Genomic DNA, 18,731 nt, shown 5'->3' on the forward strand with positions numbered 1-18,731 from the left:
CATAACCATGCATAGCATTGGAGTAGCTTCAAGCAATCACTGAAAGGGCTGGAACAGACAGAAGGAGAAAGCTCTGAAGTGACAGTGGGAAAGGATAAGGAAGACATTAGATTAGATGTGAACAGAGTAAATTAGTTGAAAGAAAACCAGGCTTCATTAGTTCTGCCATTCATGGAATAATTTGTTTTATTTAGAGATGCTAGCCAAGACAGCCTCTCAACAGGCTTTATACTAATGCATGAACTAAGTCTCATAGTGCTCCCCTGCATACATTGCAGCGGGTGATGTGCCATGAAGAGAGCCTGAAACCTTCCTGCCCTGTGCCACCGCCCTCCCAAATTCTGCAACAGGACAAAGCCAACCCAGTGTCTGCTAATCCTGTACTTCAATAACAAGATCTCTGAATCAAATCCAACTTCAAATCAAACAAATCAAAACTTCATCACAAGAGAAAGCTATTCACACTACATCAACTTTAGTTTACTTTAAGCTCACTTGCTTTACTGATTCTGTGTCAAACAAAAGTCATGTATGTTTACATGTTTAGGTCCCTAAACTTTCTCAAATAATGGCAAAAGTCTCCTCCAGAAATCCCCATATTGCATAATCTATTAGGCATTAGGAGAGCATACTTTGAATCATAAAACCTGCCTCCTTCTGGATAAAAATACTTGCCTCCAGGGCATCTCATTACCACTGCTAAAGCAGTCAACTCCCAGTTTGTTCACAGGGAGTGATTAGTCTACAGTAATTACAGGCTGGCCTTGCCAGAAACTTACACTGACATACAACTAGCTTGCTGTAATTTGGTCTTACTTCCATTTTACTTTCAGTGTAGATTGATAAATGCAACTAGGCTTGAACAGCCATTTATCGGCTACTCTGAAAGTAAACATACCATTCCAGAGTATCATAGAATCACAGAATGGTTTGGGTTGGAAGGGACCTTTAAAGGTCATGTAGTCCAACCCCCCCAGCCATGGGCAGGGACACCTTCCACTAGACCAGGTTTCTAAAAACCCCGTCCAACCTGACATGGAATGTTTCCAGGGATGGGGCATCTATCACCTCTCTGGGCAACTGTGTCAGTGTTTCACCACCCTCAGTATGAAAAATTTCTTCCTTATGTCTAGTATAAATCTACCTTCTTTTAGTTTAAAACCATTACCCCTTTTCCTATCACTAAAGGCCACTAGAGACTGGTAAAAAGTCTCTCTCCACCTTTCTTCTAAGTCCCCTTTAAGTCCTGGAAGGCTGCAATAAGGTGTCCCCAGAGCCTTCTCTTTTTCCAGGCTGAACAACTCCAAGTGTCTCAGCCTGTCCTCATAGGAGAGATGTTCCATTCTGCTGATCATATTCATGGCCCTCCTTGGGACCCATTCTAACAGGTCCATGCCTTTCTTGTGCTTTTTTCTTGAACTTTCATATGGAGCTGCTGTGTACTTATGTGGTGGTGCATTCCCCCTGCCCCTGCCCTACCCCTTGCTTGATAAGCCTTGGCAGAGAGAGTTTGTCAGTTAAGGGCCCCTTGACTGTACCAAGCACTCTTGCTTAGATGGGAGTAACTCACCATCCCCAGACAGTCTTGGAGCATGTCTTACCTCGCTATGATTCAGGTGGATCAGTACCAGCATCACTGGGATGTCAAGAATTCTAGCAATTACCACAAATTATTTGTGGCAAGGATGGAAATTTACTGATGCCTAAAGTCAATCATTTCCCAGGCCTATAAACAGTGGTCCCAAGTGAGACCCTTTGAGCAGTCCTGGACTGCAGCAGGCTGCGACCAGCATCTCCCTCTGAGTGGGACCCCTCTGCGAGCCTGTGAACCCTCAAGTTCACGATCAACTCAGAGGCTTGGCTGATCACCTGTTCAGCAATGCAAAGTATTCCACATGAATATTCAGTTGAATTGGGGTGGGGGGTGGGAGTGAAGGGGCTGAGGGTTTGGCATTTAAAGGTACCTTTGTACATGTTTATCTTTCCTCTATCTCTCTTTAATCTGATCTTAGTATGTTGCTATGATTTAATACTCTGATTTGTCTGAACATCATTAATCTTAGTAATGTAATTAACCTAAAACTTACTAAGTTATATATATGATTTGATATTGTGATTTATCTCAATAGTGTTAGTGAATTTGATTGCTGTCATTTTAAAGTTACACCAAGCACTACATCAGAATCCCCGACTCCTCATCCGTTTAGTCATAAACCATTGACCAAGTCTGGGACAAGGAGTGGATTCAGCTGCACCTAGACTCCTCTCCGAGAAGCAGCTTAAAAAGCAAGGGGGTCCACTCTGAACCTCATGACTCAAAGGGAAGGTGTCCCCTACTATATCTCCTCAATATACATATAAGCCACATTAGCCCAGTTTGATCCACGAGCAAATCATGCCAACCGTAACTTGGTTTCTGTTTGTACACCTTTTCATGTTAAGTGAGTAATAGAGCGAACCTTGCCATCAAATTCTGTTAAGTTGTACCCTTTTACAAATCTGTGTTAAAATAATTTGCTTTCTGATGTTTTTGGTGGTAACTCTTTAAGCATCCCTACCACTAGTTCCTGACAACTTCCAGCAGCCCATTCCCCTTGGAAGTGTTGTGGGAAGGGGTCACTGAAGTCACTAGTAAGTTTTTGTTACAACTTCTGGAGGCTATTCTACCATTTGAAAGACTAGGCCTTCACTTAATTACCTGGTTTTGTTGGTTGGGTGGGTTTTTTGTTTTTTTTTGTTGTTGGTTTTTGTTGGGGGTTTTATGATTTTTTTGTGGGTTTTGTTTTTTTTTTTTTTTTTTTTTTTTACTGTGAGCCATAGTTCAGCTACTATATAGCAAACGTTTTGTCAAAAAGTTAAAGTATTATTTTTCCACATCAATTTATCCCAATTTTAGGATAAACATTCACATTTTTCTCAAATACATCACTGAGTGTAACTAGATAGGCAGAGTCAAATCCTGACTAATAAGTGACTGTGTTATGGAAATACAATGGTATTGGTCTAAAGTTCAAAGCTATGCATGTCTCAAAGCAGTTACAAAAACATGTCTGTACTTTTAACACTAATTAATCTTAAAGTACTAAAAGCAGTGTTAGGCAAAAAAAAAAATATTAGTCCTATTTTAGGTGCATGTTAAGATAATGGAATATGGCACTCAAATTTTCACTTCCAGCTGTCACTTAAGTATTTCTACAACCCACATTTACACTGACTGAGCTAATGGTCATTTTGGAATCAATTCAATGACCAGTTCATTCCAAAGTTTCTCACTCATCATGTCTTCTGCCATGTATTAGTTGTCAATTACAGTTAATACATCATAGTTAAGCCCAAAGTATAGTGAAATCAATTGCCTTCTGACTTGGAATATTATACGTGTTCACTGGAGCTCCTGTGGATGTTCCCCACACTTTCTGACCTGTATGGAACAGGTCTAGGTGCTGGGATCACCTGTCTAGGTGCGGGGATCTTTCCTCCTGGCAGCCTGGAAACTACATAGTACAACAGCATCAGTGAAAATGCATTTGCCATGTACAGACCTTTCTTCACCTTGACAGACAGGTGGCATAATGCTGTGTTATTTCAGGACAACGAAATGCAGAAGAGCATCAGACACTGTGCTCTGGTATCAATACTCAAGGCAATAAATGTGGCGGCCAATCAATACCATTTCAATTTGTTGCTTCTGCATCACACTGAATATGATGTGATTCATATTCAACAATTACAGAAGGCTAGTAGGCTATTATTGCGCTGAGGTGGACAGGACATTACTGATAGCACTGCTTTTCTACTCACAGATGCCAGAGATACTCTGTAATTAACCGCCATTTCCTCAGCCTGACTTTTAAAATATTTCATATCCATTTTGGTTGGAGCACATCCCCAAGGTCTATGCACCACTGAAAAAATTAAGCCTACTTACCCCATGGGGCCTATATTCACTCTCTCATGAATATACATTTCAGGATACTCTTAGGACACACTTCACTATATTAAAAAACCAGTTTGTAAAAGGCTTTATAATTATATTGTAAACTAGAGAAACCATTGAAGAAAACCTCTTGATTTGCACCTACTGGAAGATCTACAGAATAGCACAGTAACTTTAAGTTAAGCTTCAGGGGGAAAGTCAGCATTTCAGAACAGCATGTCTTTTTCTTTTAATGGACTGGCAAAACTTACATGGTTTAAAAGCACCATAACAACTCTCTCAAATGCTAAACAGTACTCCAAGGAACTAGAAGGAATCCCCTGGAGAGAGCCCATTACTCCCACCCAGTCTTAAGAGAGTTGACTTTTCTCTGCTTTTTGCTCTGACTTCATTGCGCTTACATACATAGTCATTTTTAGGTTTTGTGCCTTTTTCATTTTAAGTCATTCAGTGCATTAGCGTAAGGTGTGGCTTAGCACCGGGTGGGATGCTGCCCACCACTGGGCGCGGTGCATGACAGAGGGGAATGTCATGGCAAGAAGGTCATGTGAACACTGCCTTGGAGATCGGCTTGTCTGCGGGATCCCCAGTGCCAGGATGACGTGTTTTCACCCAGACTCTTCCACTTTGTTTACAGAAAGAGAGAACAGTCTAGCAGGGCAAGAGGTGTAAGAACTTCTTATTAGGTCAGATTTTGATGACAAGAGTTTTCTCCTTTCCAGTGGCATCCACTCCTCCTCAGGCATCTCTCTCACCAGCCTAGATTTTACGGTTGAAAATAAATACGAGACACCTAGATTTCCAAGCAAGCTCAATAACGATATAGTAAATCAGATAGCATTATTATATGATCTTTTTCTCACAAAGGTGTGCAAAGATCCTTCTCTCCTCTAGATGGAAAGAAACTCCTTTTTTATGTGTGATTTATGGTATTTACTGTATTAACTTTGAAGTACTATACTTCTGATTAAAAGCTTAATTGGGTTCACATCAGGAAAACCACCCCACACTATGGAATTCCTTTTTTCAGACTACTATTATTTCAATGGCAAAAATCCTTCAAGTCTCGGACCTATGCTTGTTTAAATCAAGTTACAACAGCTGAAAGAATGCTCCATACAAGTTATAACCAATTTCTTAAATTTATGAAACAGTGAGTAAACACAGTAAAGGCTCCAGAATAAGAGGACATTCAATTAGGAAGAAAGAGGAACAAAGAGATTCTACGATTCACATGATAATCTTACACATGCACTTGAAACTAGTTCTTCTCTCCATAACTTTCCTTGATGTTGTTAGATGATTGTACACAGTGGCTGTAGGATAGCAACATGGTAGTGTGGCAGAATGTGACTAGTCATCAGGCAGTTTAAAGTACAACTATTGCACTATACCTGCTCTTCTAATAAAAAAGGAGAAGTGTTCTACCTCCTTTATCTGTATCAGGAACAACCACACTCAAAATGTCTAAAAAAAATTTGCTCTTTCAGATAAGGCAAATAAGAAAAAAGAAAAAGGTCTTCTGAGATTTAAGGCTTGGAGTCTTGCCCAGTTAGCCATTATAATATTATCTCAACACCTCACTTGTTCAGAGCCTTAACATTACTATCACTGTAGACAAAATTCCCAGCATACTGTTCTGATGGCAACAGCATAAAACTATTGTCAGTTTTATGCATATGAACTGGCTGCAACCTCAATGAGGAGTACAAGCCTGAATTCTGTGTAATTTAAGCACAGGTGTGGTGGTACATGGAGGCATAGATTCTTTCAAGCTCGGAATAAACTGCTGCCTTGTTAGGTAACAAAAAAGTACCACTTGCTTACAAAAGCAGAGAAAATCCCCACAACCACAATTCTTTTAAAAATAAAAAGAATAAATGCAAATTTCAAGAGGAACTACATATTTCACAGCATTATCGTCTACCTACTTCACAAACAAGCCAGCCAAGTTATTAGTGTAGTAAGCTGATCCAATTAAATATATTCCTCTAAAATCAATACTTCCTAATGATTTGTAGACAGTAAAGTAACAACAACTGATTATTAATTTTAAAAAAAATTAATTTAAATATGTTAAATAAGGAAAAGCTAGCAGTAATCTTTTTGAAAGTACCAATATCTTCCTCCTTTGCTCCTCTTCAAAAGAGATTTTAGTAAGGTTTTCCATGGCAGAAAACCCCACTATTGAGGGTCTGAAAAGAAATGTGACAAAGCCTGGGAATGGGGCAGAGGGGCTTGGATGAACATAGATAAAAAGAAAACAAAGGAAAAAGCTCTGCAAAATTTCATTTTCAGAGCTCACTGCTCAATGACAGCTGAAATGAAACCCCCTTATCTTCTTGCTGGAAATATGTCTAAGCAGTAGCTGTTTACCTGGAAAGTAAATTTACTTTGCAGATACCTGTACTTACCCATAGATGCCTTCTACAGAATTGAGCACTGAATATTTACTATTGTACTGCTCTTTCTCCAATTAAGATGCTAGATGAACTATTTAGAACTATTTAAAAAACAAAGTGTTTTTTAAATACTTCCCAGGTACACGGTTCTTTAACTGTTACTTGCCTAAAACATTTAATGACCAGAAAAGGCATTTGCCTCACAGAATTACTTTTTGTAAGTGTAAGAACTCTTTCAGGGAATGTAAGATGTAACAGCTGCTGGTGCTTCCCTGCCAGTTCTCATCCTGTCCCCCATGACAAAATATCTTTCCTTTAAAATTTTTCTGACCTTTGTGGTCAAGAAGAATGTTTACATTATTTTAATAATTACTGCTAATCTGCTTTAGAACAAGGATAACCTGACACAGTTATCTACTCCTATATGCCTTTCAGGGTTGGGGTTTTTTTGTTCCCTATACCTGTATTCCATTTCGAAAACAGATCTGCACCTACTGCATGCAGAAAGATAATGCCAAAAGCAAATTTCCAAGCAATTCACATCCTTCAACATCATCTTGTCTTTTGCCATTGATGCAAATGCAAAATGAAAGAAATACAGCCCCACCAATAGCTGGCTCCAAATACGCCTGCTTACTGATTACCTGGTTACACCACTGGTTCCTTTGGCTGATTCATGACACCTTTTCAAACACCAAACACAGCAAAGAACGTTCACCCCACACAGTGAAGCGCCATGTAAATATCCCTCAGCAACAGTCAACCAAAGCTGGTACACTTACACAGCAAGAGATGTCTTCCAAAGACACTGACTGAAGTCTGGAAGTTATCTGCAGGTGACACAGTCTTGAGCTAAGATGTACCCTGACCTTTAAGGCATAGCTGGTTCTTACGGTGCACCTGCCAGCGTGCTGGTCTGTCAACCTCAAAACAGGGCTCTGCCTTTGTCTGCAGTTATGCAGCTTAACGACTAAAACATGTAACCACAAGCAGATCAGGAGTCACTGATTGCAAGCAGTGTAAAAAGAATACTGTGTCACAGAACAATTAATGCCAGTTTTTTTAAAAGAGTATTCCCACTTAGCCTCAAGAAGACTTAAGTGTCATGTTGCAATAACAAGAAGAGATTAGAACAAGTTACCTCTCCTAATTACTGACATGTCCAAGTTTCAAAAGCATAACTCAGTTTACAAAAAAGCTTGAGACAGGAGGACAAATTAGTATTCAGCATCATGGGCTCTAATATTTTTGATATGCAAGCCACCTCACCTAAACACACACCTCTGCCTGTAATCTCACTAGTGATACCTCCTCTAAGTAGTAACTGCACCATTTAAAGCCTCATGTGTGACTAACACTGGCACCCAGAAGGTGTAAAGAGTCTCTGTGACACAGATTCACAACAGTGATGATTTAGGACAACGGCCCTCTTGGTATCCTGACTGTCTTGGATCAAGTTTGTAAGGCAGTCAGAGCCCAAGAAATATTCTTAAATAACCACCATGGAAAGTGGCACAGAAAAGGAGATCTACTTTAGTTGTACTACAGCAACCTTTTAGAGAAATCATGTACTTTTAAAAACCCAAATATTTATTTAGATAGATATTAAAACAGAAGTTTTCTGAGTCTGAGAAATTTATTTCTCAGCTATACACTAGTATCTCTAAAAGTATTAAAGACTCTTTTCTACTATAAACAGGCACCATTTCATTAACTTGAAATCCGCCAAGTATTAATCTCAGACTACTACAGTAAATCACTGCAGCAATAAATCACTGGGCTTTTGAGTAAGATAGGATACAAAGAATACAATGGCAGTGTATAAGCTACTTCCTTGTACTAATAAAGGACTTAGCAGAAGAAAATCAAGAATAGCATTTCATAATACCTCATACTGCTAGTCATAAATTCATTTCACACTGCTAGTGTCTACTCAGCTTGACGTTTAATGAGTCAGTGCATTCCCTTCTTTATACAAAAAGTCCTTGGAGGGGAAGGGCCTGATGTAAAGTTACCAGATTTGCAGAAAGAGAAGGCTACACTTGTATTCTCACTCTCCAACAGCTTTTCTAGTTACAATATATGTTTACTTTTACCTTATTATTTGATAATTTTGCATCCACACATTTCTGAGAACACCATTACATTTCAACTATAGTTTTACATAAATAAGACTTAAAAAGACTAAGCTACCATAAAACTACCAAGGAAAAGTGATATGACTTCTGACCATTTGTATTTAAATTATAACAAAAAAAATTGATTGAAAAGCACAATATCCTTTGGATTGAAAAGTCCAATATACTTAGCAGCAGTATTTTTTAAAGAATTGGTGAGTGCAGCACAGGAAGAAATGCCAGTAGCAATTAATCTGTATCACTTTGATATAAGCTTCTTTCATTTTGTACTGAGGACTAAATTAACATGTTAAATCTAATGTCTAAATATTTAGCGGCTAATGCAAAGCAAACATAAATTTAAAGTTTGTTTCCTGAAAACTTCATCTTTTAATAATGAGGAAAAAAAAGGAGAGCAGTAAATTGAGAATCTCTTAACCACGGATATCTGAAGAAACTAGCCTTCTGATTACAAGTGATAATTTTAAAATAGGGAAATTAAGAAATTGTAGTCACTGACCAATACATATATAAGAATTGTTACATTTTAATCAACAAGTCAGATATATTTTATCTTTAAGAGTGATGAGAGGAAGCAGGGAAGAAAGAAACAAAAAGATGCGGTCAAATCTTCAGTCATCGCTAATCTTTACTGCCTTACCTCAGTACACTATAATTAGCCACATAGCCTGTAGTTTTCAGCCATCTCCTTCTGCTGCTTCCAAAACAGCTGAAATACCTTATTTTATTACTTTATCATATTTTAATAATACACGATATATTTGAAGTAGTTTTCCCACTTCAAGAATGATCTCTTTGCTTCACAAATGATTTTAACATATCATTTGCCAAACATTTAGTCAGACAATGGAGTCTTACTTCCTTTCTACTCAGAAATACTCCCATTGTGCATGGGAGAGTGCCAAAGTATTAAAACCAGAACATGGTAAGAAATAATAAATACTGAAGAATTCTAGATTTGGTCAAAAGAATTGGAATGTATTTTCATTAAATATTCTCTGCATATGCTTGCACCTATTATCACTCTGTCTGCACCAACACTGCCTTGCACTCATTTTATTATCATACTACTTTGGAAATCAAATAAGCAGACCTGCCTTTAGGAAAACTAAGTTCCTAATACAGCATTTCTGCTACAGTTTTGGAAGCCACTGTAGGGTCCAGGGCATATTTGGAACATTCCATATGTGTGACAGAGTGAAATGAATGGAAAGGCTCTCTCTAGTGCACACTTTTTAGCTGCCAGAAGAGCCTGGCATACAAGCAGCTGGCACTGAAATGATCAGGCCATCATGACCTCAGCGCAGACAAATTGCTTTCCAGATGTCTATTCTTAAACAGTTGCAATTTGTTTTCTGGATAAAAAGAACCTGATCCTATGGACACATGCAGACATAATGCCACCCATGCTACTTCCAGGAATACTGCCAACTGAAGTCAATGGCAATAAATCACAGAGGCAAAGTTACTAGTACACATTTCTGCAGGATAAGGATTTGTGCCTGACTCACGCAAAATTAAATAGCTAAACATATACGGATGCAAAATTTTCAAGTTACACTTTCAGATGCAGAGATCTTAGTTCATAGACAGCATGTAAGATTATTGACAAGAGAAAATAGTTTACATTTAGATTTGCTTACCTCAAGATCCAGATATATTTACACATAGCTTTCATTTCCCTTGAAGATTAAAGACATTAAAATTCAACACAGAAAACTCAAGATAGAACAAGAAAAGATCATAAAACCAAAGCTAGCAATGGGACTCTTACTACACTAGCATAAACACGTGCAAGCGTCCTGTGAGAGTAGGATTATGACACTACCACTATATAGAAATCCTTCCATGTATTAAAAGCTAATGCAGTCACCTGTAGTACACAGAACAAAACAGTAGTGGCTTTTGGGGTGCAAGAGACAGAAGTGCAAGTCCACTGCACTAAATGCATTGCTGAGTACAACTTGTGCCAGCTATGAAAACATCTCAGTGGTCCCTGTTTTCAGTGGCCATTTTGTTGCCTTTACAATACACTGATCCCTTTGGCTGGAGAAAAGGGAGGCAGGAGCTGATCCAGACCCCCTTTAAGTCAATAAGAAGCATTCTACTAATATCAGTGGCCTTTAAATAAAATCCTGTTGGCATCTATCCACCTATTTTCTCTGTGCATGCAATTTAGGTAATCTGGCAAAATAATCCCATGCCCCTACAAACCTGAATAACCTCCCCTCTCCACCCCAAAATAAAGCCAGAAAAATAAAACTATTATTTCAGAGGGCTGTATTTCAGTACTGTCTCCTCCCTCGACTAAAACCATATCCTAAACTAAATCTAAATATTTACTGTGGCACTTACTGTCTGACTCCTAGATTTAAAACACTTTCTGGTACTGTCTTCTTCCTCAGGTTTGTGATCTAAAAACCAAAGATGATTCTTCTTTCTTTCTTCTCTCATATATGTCTGTCCTCTAGCTGGGCTGGGAACTCCTTAATAAACAACTGCTTTTATTAAAAATATCTGGGGAGCATTGCAAAACAATTAAAAGCAAACATGTACAAGCTTTACCAGGTATTTTCATTTGAGGTATGTTGCCTACCAAGAAAGTGAACGGAAAAAAAAAGGAAACATAATAAAATGGAAAGTCATGCATTGTTTTATGTTATACCAATTTCCATCCACACCATCTCTTCTTCACATAAGCACTGGATGTTCAAAGTCCTAATTTAGTTCAGATGAAGCTACAGCGGAAGTATCAAAATGCAAAGTACTGTTATTCACCAGGGCATTTAATGTTTTCTGGTTCATTAGGATTCTTAATTTGTTATCATGAAAAGAAAATTCCCAGCAGGTTCGTTTCACTAGCACCTATTTAGGCTTCAGAAATTTTACACTCTTTCATCAAGGCCCTTATTCAAAGTTTAAGTTCAGAAAGAGCTGGAGTCATCAACTCACTCAAGAATTCTTTAAACCTTTGCAAACCAGCCAAAGAAAATTGTCTGAAATTCCTCCTTGAAAGCTGTATTACCAGTAATAGTATGAGGATCATCAAACTACACCTTAAAAATACAAGTTAATTAGTACTAGAGAAGGAATTGGTTCAGAAGACAGACACAAGGAAAGCGTGATAAGCCCAGGTAAATAACAGAATCATAGAATGGTTTGGGTTGGAAAGGCTCTTTAAAGGTCAGCTAGTCCAACCCCCCCGCAATGAGCAGGGACATCTTCAACTATATCACATTGCTCAGAGCCCCGTCCAACCTGATGTTGAAGAATGTTTCCAGGGATGGGGCATCTATCACCTCTCTGGGCAACCTGTGCCAGTGTTGCACCACCCTCTTTCATGTATCTAGTTGAAATTTGACCTCTTAGTTTAAAATGATGACACCTCGTCCTATCACTACAGGCCTTGCTAAAAAGTCTGTCCCCATCTTCCTTAGCAGCCCCTTTAATTCCTGGAAGGCTGCAATAACATCTCCCCAGGTTCTCCTCTTCCCCAGGATGAACCATGCCAACTCTCTCAGCCTGCCCTCATAGGAGAGGTGTTCCATCCCTCTGATCATTTCTGTGGCCCTCCTCTGGACCTGCTCCAACAGGTCCATGTCTTTCCTGTGCTTAGAGCTGGACACAGGACTCCAGGTGAGGTCTCAGAGTTGAGTTAGAGGGGCAGAATCACCTCCCTCGACTTGCTGGTCACACTTCTTTGGATGCAGCCCAGGGTATGGTTGGCCTTCTGGGCTATGAGTGCACATTGCCAGCTCGTGTCCAGGTTTTCATCCACTAGTACCCTCAAGTCCTTCTCAGCAGGGCTGCTCAAGCCCTTCATCCCCCAGCCTGTATTGAGCCTGTACTGATACTGGGGGGTGCCCTGAGGCAACCAAGTGCAGGACTCTGCACTTGGCCTTGTTGAACCTCAGGAGATTCACACAGGCCTACTTCTCAAGCTTGTCCAGGTCCCTCCGGATGGCATCCCATCCCTCAGGCATGTCAACTGCACCCACTCAGCTTGGTGTCATCAAAAAAAATCTGCTGAGGGTGCATGGGATCCCACTGTCTATGTGATTGATGAAGGCATTAAACAGTACTGGTCCCAGTATAGGCCCTTGAAGGGCACCACTTGTTACTGATCTCCATCTGGACATTGAGCTGTTGACCACTACCTTCTGGATGTGACCATCCAACCAATTCCTCATCCACTCAACAGTCCACCCATCAAGTCCACCTCTCTCCAACTGAGAGAGAAGGATATTGTGGGGCACTGTGTCAAAGGCCTTACAGAAGTCCAGACAAAGGACATCAGTAGCTCTTGTCCACTGATGTGGTCACTCCATCCTAGAAAGCCATTACGTTGCTCAGGCAGGACCTGCCCATGGTGAATCCATGCTGGCTGCCTCAAATCACCTCCCTGTCCTCCATAGCATAGCTTCTAGAGGGATGTGCTCCATCATTTTCCCAGGCACAGAGGTGAGGCTGGCAGGTCGGTAGTTCCCAGGGTCCTCCTTGCTACCTTTTTTAAAAAAAGGGGTGCAATGTCTCCCTTTTTCCAATCACTGGGGACTTCATTTGACTGACAACTTTTCAGATATCGTGGAGAGTGGTTTGGCAACTACATCAGCCAGTTTTCTCAGGACTCTGGGATGCATCTCATCAGGTGCCACATGCATATTCAGGTACCTCAGAGAGTCAAAAACCTGATCTTGTCTGACAGTGGGAGGGACTTTGCTCCTCCAGTCCCCATCTTGCAGTCCGTACCCTTGAGAGGTGTGGGAAAAGATACTCCCAATGAAGACTGAGGCAAAGAAGTCACCAAGTACCTCAGCCTTCTCATCCATTGTTACTAGTCTGCCAGTCTTGCTCACCAGGGGGAATGCGCTTTCTTTGATGTTCCTTTTCTGGCTGACATAACTGTAGAAGCTCTTATTATTATTCTTTGCATCCCTTGCCAAGTTCAGCTCCAGCTGCACCTTGGTCCTCCTGACCCCATCCCTACACAACTGGGCAGCATCCCTGTACTCATCCCAGGATACCTGTCCCTGCATCCGCTGCCTGTGCATTTCCTTATGGCCCTTTAGTTTGACAAACAGGCCTCTTGCCTTCCTTTCCTGATTTCTTACACTTGGGGATCAAGAGTTCTTGTGCTCTGTGAAAGCCTCCTTAGAGATCTGCCAGCTCTGTTCTGCTCCCTTGTCCCTGAGGACAGTTTCCCAGGGGGTCCTATTGACTGACTCCCTGAAGAGCTGCAAGTTTGGTTTCCTGAAATTCAGGGTCCTGACTTGACTCTTCACCTGCCCCACATCTCTCAGGACTGCGAACTCCACCGCTGCATGATCACTGCAGACCAGGCTGCCTCCAATCTCAATGTCGCTGATTAGCTCACTTGCCTTGGTGACCAAGAGGTCCAGCATGGCATCCCCCAGTAGGGCTGTCTATTACCTGGCTTAAGAAGTTATCCTCCATGCACTCCAGGAGTCTCCTGCAATGCCTACAGCTTGCCATGCTACTTTTCCAGCAGATACTGGGATGGCTTTTCAGCATAAGGCATTACAGGCAACACTACTTACTGTAACCTCATCTCTAATGCTTCCAGTACCAGCCACTATAAAGCTACTTTAATCCATCTATATATGATCTCATCACCGTTTCCAAGCACCTCACAACTTTAAAACATTTAGCTTTACCATATGGCTGATGGGTCAAGAAGTGGTATCACTGCATTTTACAGAAAAATTAGCTGTATTATTGTTGCAGACATTTTATAGATAGAGAACACAGAAGTAAATCCAGGTCTCAAATCCTGTACTTGCATCCATTGCCAGAGCACCACATTTGTTACACAGTACATGCGATGTGATGGTACAATATAAGAGCACAAGGAGAGTTAGATACAATGCAAGAAAGCAGAAGCAAAACCAGCCAAGGAACAACACCCACAAACCACCATCACCACCACCAAAACCAAATCAAGCTATCTAGTACACGCTGTAGTCTTTCAGGCTAGTTATTGAACTTCTGGATTCAGTCTTTAATTTATTATCTCTCTATATATAATCTACCTATCTATATAAACACACATATATGTGGATATATATTTACACATCTATACGGATGCAAATGTAAGAAATGAATGCTGATTAACAAACAATAAAGGTGAAGCATGCTCCTACTGCAAAGCTTGCACTTCTTGCTTTACTTACTTGCTCTTCCAGGGTAAAAAAAAAAGGGCCATGACTGATTAGCAAACTATTTGCATATTTTGCAAGAGTTCTGTACTGAAGAAAAAACCTAGCACTTGAGATATAATAAAAGAGACCCTTGTGAAACATAAGTTTAAGACTTTATCTACTTAACTTAGTACTATGACATGAAACAATGAACAGAATTTCAGGATTACTGTTTCTAATCATACCTGCTACAACTGCATTACTATTCCTTCATACAAAATATTCTGCTTCAAGAGTTGTCTGACCTGCAATTTTGCCTCAGAATAAAAAAAAAAATAGAAAAATTAAAGTGCTTTGTTTATTCCCCCTGAAATCCTTTGTGCTGCCCTAAAGATGTAGAAAGAAGTGGGAAAGGACAACTAAAAGGCTTCATGTCACCTGCATGTCATAGGCCAGATGAATTATATGGATAAAATATTATCTATGTTGTCTGCTCAAATTTCTTCTAGCAACTGATTTTTCTCCACTAGGAAAGTGAAGATTTTCATGGTGGAAAAGGAAATAACAAACGACATCTGTTCCGCTGTTTAGAACTATTGGCAGTGATTGCTCTCTACCAGCACACTGAGGCTGCTGATGCTAATAGTATCTGTGAATGCACACTATTAGAACATAAGCATTCATACTGTTAATACATTTTCCACTATATCCAAACCTGATACTTCTGAATTTCAGCTAGTAAATGATTTTACTTTTTTAACATCCTATTGTTTTAGGATTTAAAACTGGTCTTAATAAGGGATAGGAAAAAATTTACATAATATATTCAATTACAAGGTACTACATGGGGAGGGGAACTAAGCAAGAGCCAAGTAAAAGAATGTGGAGTTTATCTCTTTTGGTTAATGCTTTGTATCCAGTCCAGCTCAGTGTCTGAAACTCACTACCATCAATGTTGGTTACTACTGACTGTTCACTCATTTTTCAGAAGAAAAAAAGCACCACTCTTCCAGTGTCATCTAGCTCCTATCCAGGTCTTCTGAAGAAAAAGACATTTTGCAGAACAGCCTACTTGAGTATCGCTGAGTTTATTCTGCCTATAACAAGAGAGAAGAATTATGTATTTGCTAGGCTGTTGAATTTTGTCAAATTATCTGCTCAATCAGAAAAAATACTCCTCCCCCCCAAAGCTTGTACCCTCAAGCAAAACAAATAATGAGTGAAGTGCTGGTATAATATGTGCTTCTGCTGAACTTGTACTTTAATGCAGAAATACATGGATGCTGCAGCTGCTAGCTGACGGGCTCCTGTTCTCAGCTTCAATAGCTCTAAACCTTTGTTCATATTAACATTGTGCTCAGTCATGGTGCTTTTATCTACTTCTGCTAGGTAAGGGAGACATGTTTTGTTCTTTGGAAGATCAAATCCTGTCTGTGTTTATATCCTTGATACTTGTAAGGGACAAAAAAGTGCAGTAATCCATCAACAGCAGGAACTAAAATTAATACAAGATTCCAAGGATTTTACAGTATGTTTTAAAAAGTATTCAGGGAAGCTTCTCTTAATTATTTAAAGAGCTGTCAGATGAAGAGGCGGGGCAGAAAATTCAGAGAAACAGTAGCTAATGGTCTTTCAGAACAACTAAAGAAGAATATAAGAGAACCAAAGTAGATCTGCTGTGGCTAGGAGAAACGTCCAGACGTTGCCAAATTTTGAAGCCTTCAGTTAGGGCTTCACTGGCCTCAGTTTAAGGTCACCAGCTGTTTACATACCAATTATCACATGAATGAGAATCCAAAAGGTCTCACAGCCCTGGAAGAAGCCACCACACTGCTACAATTGCACCTTATGACACTCAGCCATGTGCTCTTAAGCTTCCTTTGATCCAAGTATGTTACAGCCCTGGATTTTCTCTTGGTCTCCTGGGAACGCTTCCTGGACACCATTTTTCTGCTGTCTTCCCAGAAGTGCTCACTATTTATACCAGAACTTTTGAAATTCTGTTACAGCTGGTTTATGAAGAGCATAAATTCTATACATTTTTAATATCCCATCCTCCTTAAGCAATCCACTGTATCAGTCAATAGGATTTCTTTCATTCCATACCCTCAAAAATATTTTGACTCAAGGTCAGAATTTCTCAACAGCTGTGGGCTACCTGTCAAGGGTAGTTTTTCAGACTACATTTTCATTTCCAAATCAGCAGTATCACAGAAAACCAGGAGGACCAGGTGATCATCTATCTTATTGACAACACCTTTGCTCCACAAGAGGCATCAGCCTCCAGCTCTCCTTGGGTTCACAGCTCACCAGAAAATACCTTCTCCCTGATGGACACCTCTCTCAAAATACTTTAAAATACACATAAAAAGTACATGCTTCATTCTCCACAAAAATCTTTCCTGACAAATATTCCCTTATCAGTGAAGAAAGTAGATGATATCCTAAACTACAACTGTGGGGGTTTTTTTTCTTTTTTTTTTAATAATCAGAAAAGTAGCAGCAATGTCCCTTCAACTTATGTTTAAGGAATCACAGTTAACTACAACGAAATAAAATAGCTCTGGAAGATGTGTTCAGGTAGAAAGTTTGAGAAGAAAGTTACTGAGATAACTTTTGAAAAAAATCAGAGCCACAACAGGTATTGTGTGTCTAGACCTGCTCAGGATTGGTCTCATATCCACCCACCTCACTGGGAGCATTTCTACTCAGTTTCTATATAAACAGCAACTCCAGTTTTTTCCACAGTCTTCCTGCCACCAAGATTCAAGAAGTTTTATTTTTTAAAGTGTCAGCTCTGCTTCTACTCTGTAAAGACACAAATCTGAAAGAATGATGGCTTTTCAGAAAGTCAATAAAGCATGGGCATGCAGGCCTCACCTGTGCATCTTAAGACAGCCTATCTGCAAGTAGCAGAGCCAGAGAGAATTACTTCAAGGCTAAACGCTGCCCTTCTGGACCTGTTTGGATTTTCCCAGCACAGCCTGTCCCGAGATGCAGCTGTGCTCCGCTGTCCCCTCGGCACAGCTGCCCAGCTAGCAGCAGCTAGAGAAAAACAAACGTAGTTCTGTTTATATAACTACAGAGCGGCTTCTTTACCTCTTTCTCTTTCCAGTTCTGTTATTTTGTCTCTTCCCTTTGACTCCGTAGGAAGAAATCAAGACCTCGTCCTTCAGATAAGGGGGAAGGACCTCTTCTGACCATCCCTGGCTAAAGTTAGAAACCCAACAACGCTCGAGAACAGAGAGGAAAACCGACCCTAACAGGTCAGTTTGTACCTTTGCCCAATAAAGCAACTTGTTGCCGAGTGGCAGCTTGACATGGACAAGCTTGTAACAACACGCAGGGAAAGCTGTACACGGGGCAGCGCTTTGCTGGGCCGTGCAGGCGAGACCAGCCCCCGCTACCTGCCTGCCTAACACCTGCCTGGAGTTCAGGCTGGCTCCTCACCGTGACTTTATTGCTATTTCATTCCCACGTCCACCCCAGAGCCCGGCAACAACATCTAAAACCGCTACTTGCTCCAAGCGCTGAATCGACCCCGACGGGGCCAGGGCTAGCGCTGCCGCGCCCGCCGCCCATCGGAGCGGGTGCCGAGCCCGGGCTCCCGCGCCGGCCGGGTCGCCGCCGCCCCCGCCACGGCCGGTACCTGGCCGCGGGCGCCGGCGGCGCTGAGGGAAGACGGCGGCAGCCCTCAGCCCCGCGGCGAGGTTACCTTCGGCGCTGACAGCCTAACAGGCCACGGGGCCTCTTCCCCCGCGAGCCGTCAACGAGAATCAGTGCCCGGTCGCCCCGAGGGCCAGCCGCTTCCCGGCGGAGGGGGAAAGCGGGAGCCGCCCTACGCGGCGAAGTCGGTGACCCCCCACGAGAAGGAAACCGAAGGTACTTAACTGTCTGTCACAGTCACGTCCGCGCCATCCTCTCCCGGCTGCATCTCCAGCTGCAGGGCTTTCTGGCTGGGGCTGACCAGCTGCAGACCCGCCGGCCGTTCCTCCCTGGCGAGGAGCAGCTTCACGCTGCAGCGCATCGGCTCCCGTGTGTCGGGAGACTCAGCGGCCATGATCGCGCCGGTCCCCTCTGCCAACAGCGGCTGCCT

At 41.3% G+C, this 18,731-nt stretch overlaps 1 protein-coding gene across 1 annotated transcript in view; it reads right to left on the reverse strand.

Moving 5' to 3' along the window:
* The window catches only part of LOC309416055 (histone-arginine methyltransferase CARM1-like), a gene marked incomplete at its 3' end in the record, with an annotated part of 71,062 nt that extends 52,331 nt beyond the window's left edge, over positions 1–18,731 (reverse strand). The window contains exon 1 of the mRNA XM_082013792.1: positions 18,527–18,731. Within this exon, the coding sequence (XP_081869918.1) occupies positions 18,527–18,695 (169 nt within the window). The 5' untranslated portion in view covers positions 18,696–18,731. The remainder of the gene's footprint in view (positions 1–18,526) is intronic.

Source organism: Phaethon aethereus (genome assembly GCF_964289735.1).
Source record: "Phaethon aethereus genome assembly, chromosome: Z".
NCBI classification, from domain to species: domain Eukaryota; kingdom Metazoa; phylum Chordata; class Aves; order Phaethontiformes; family Phaethontidae; genus Phaethon; species Phaethon aethereus.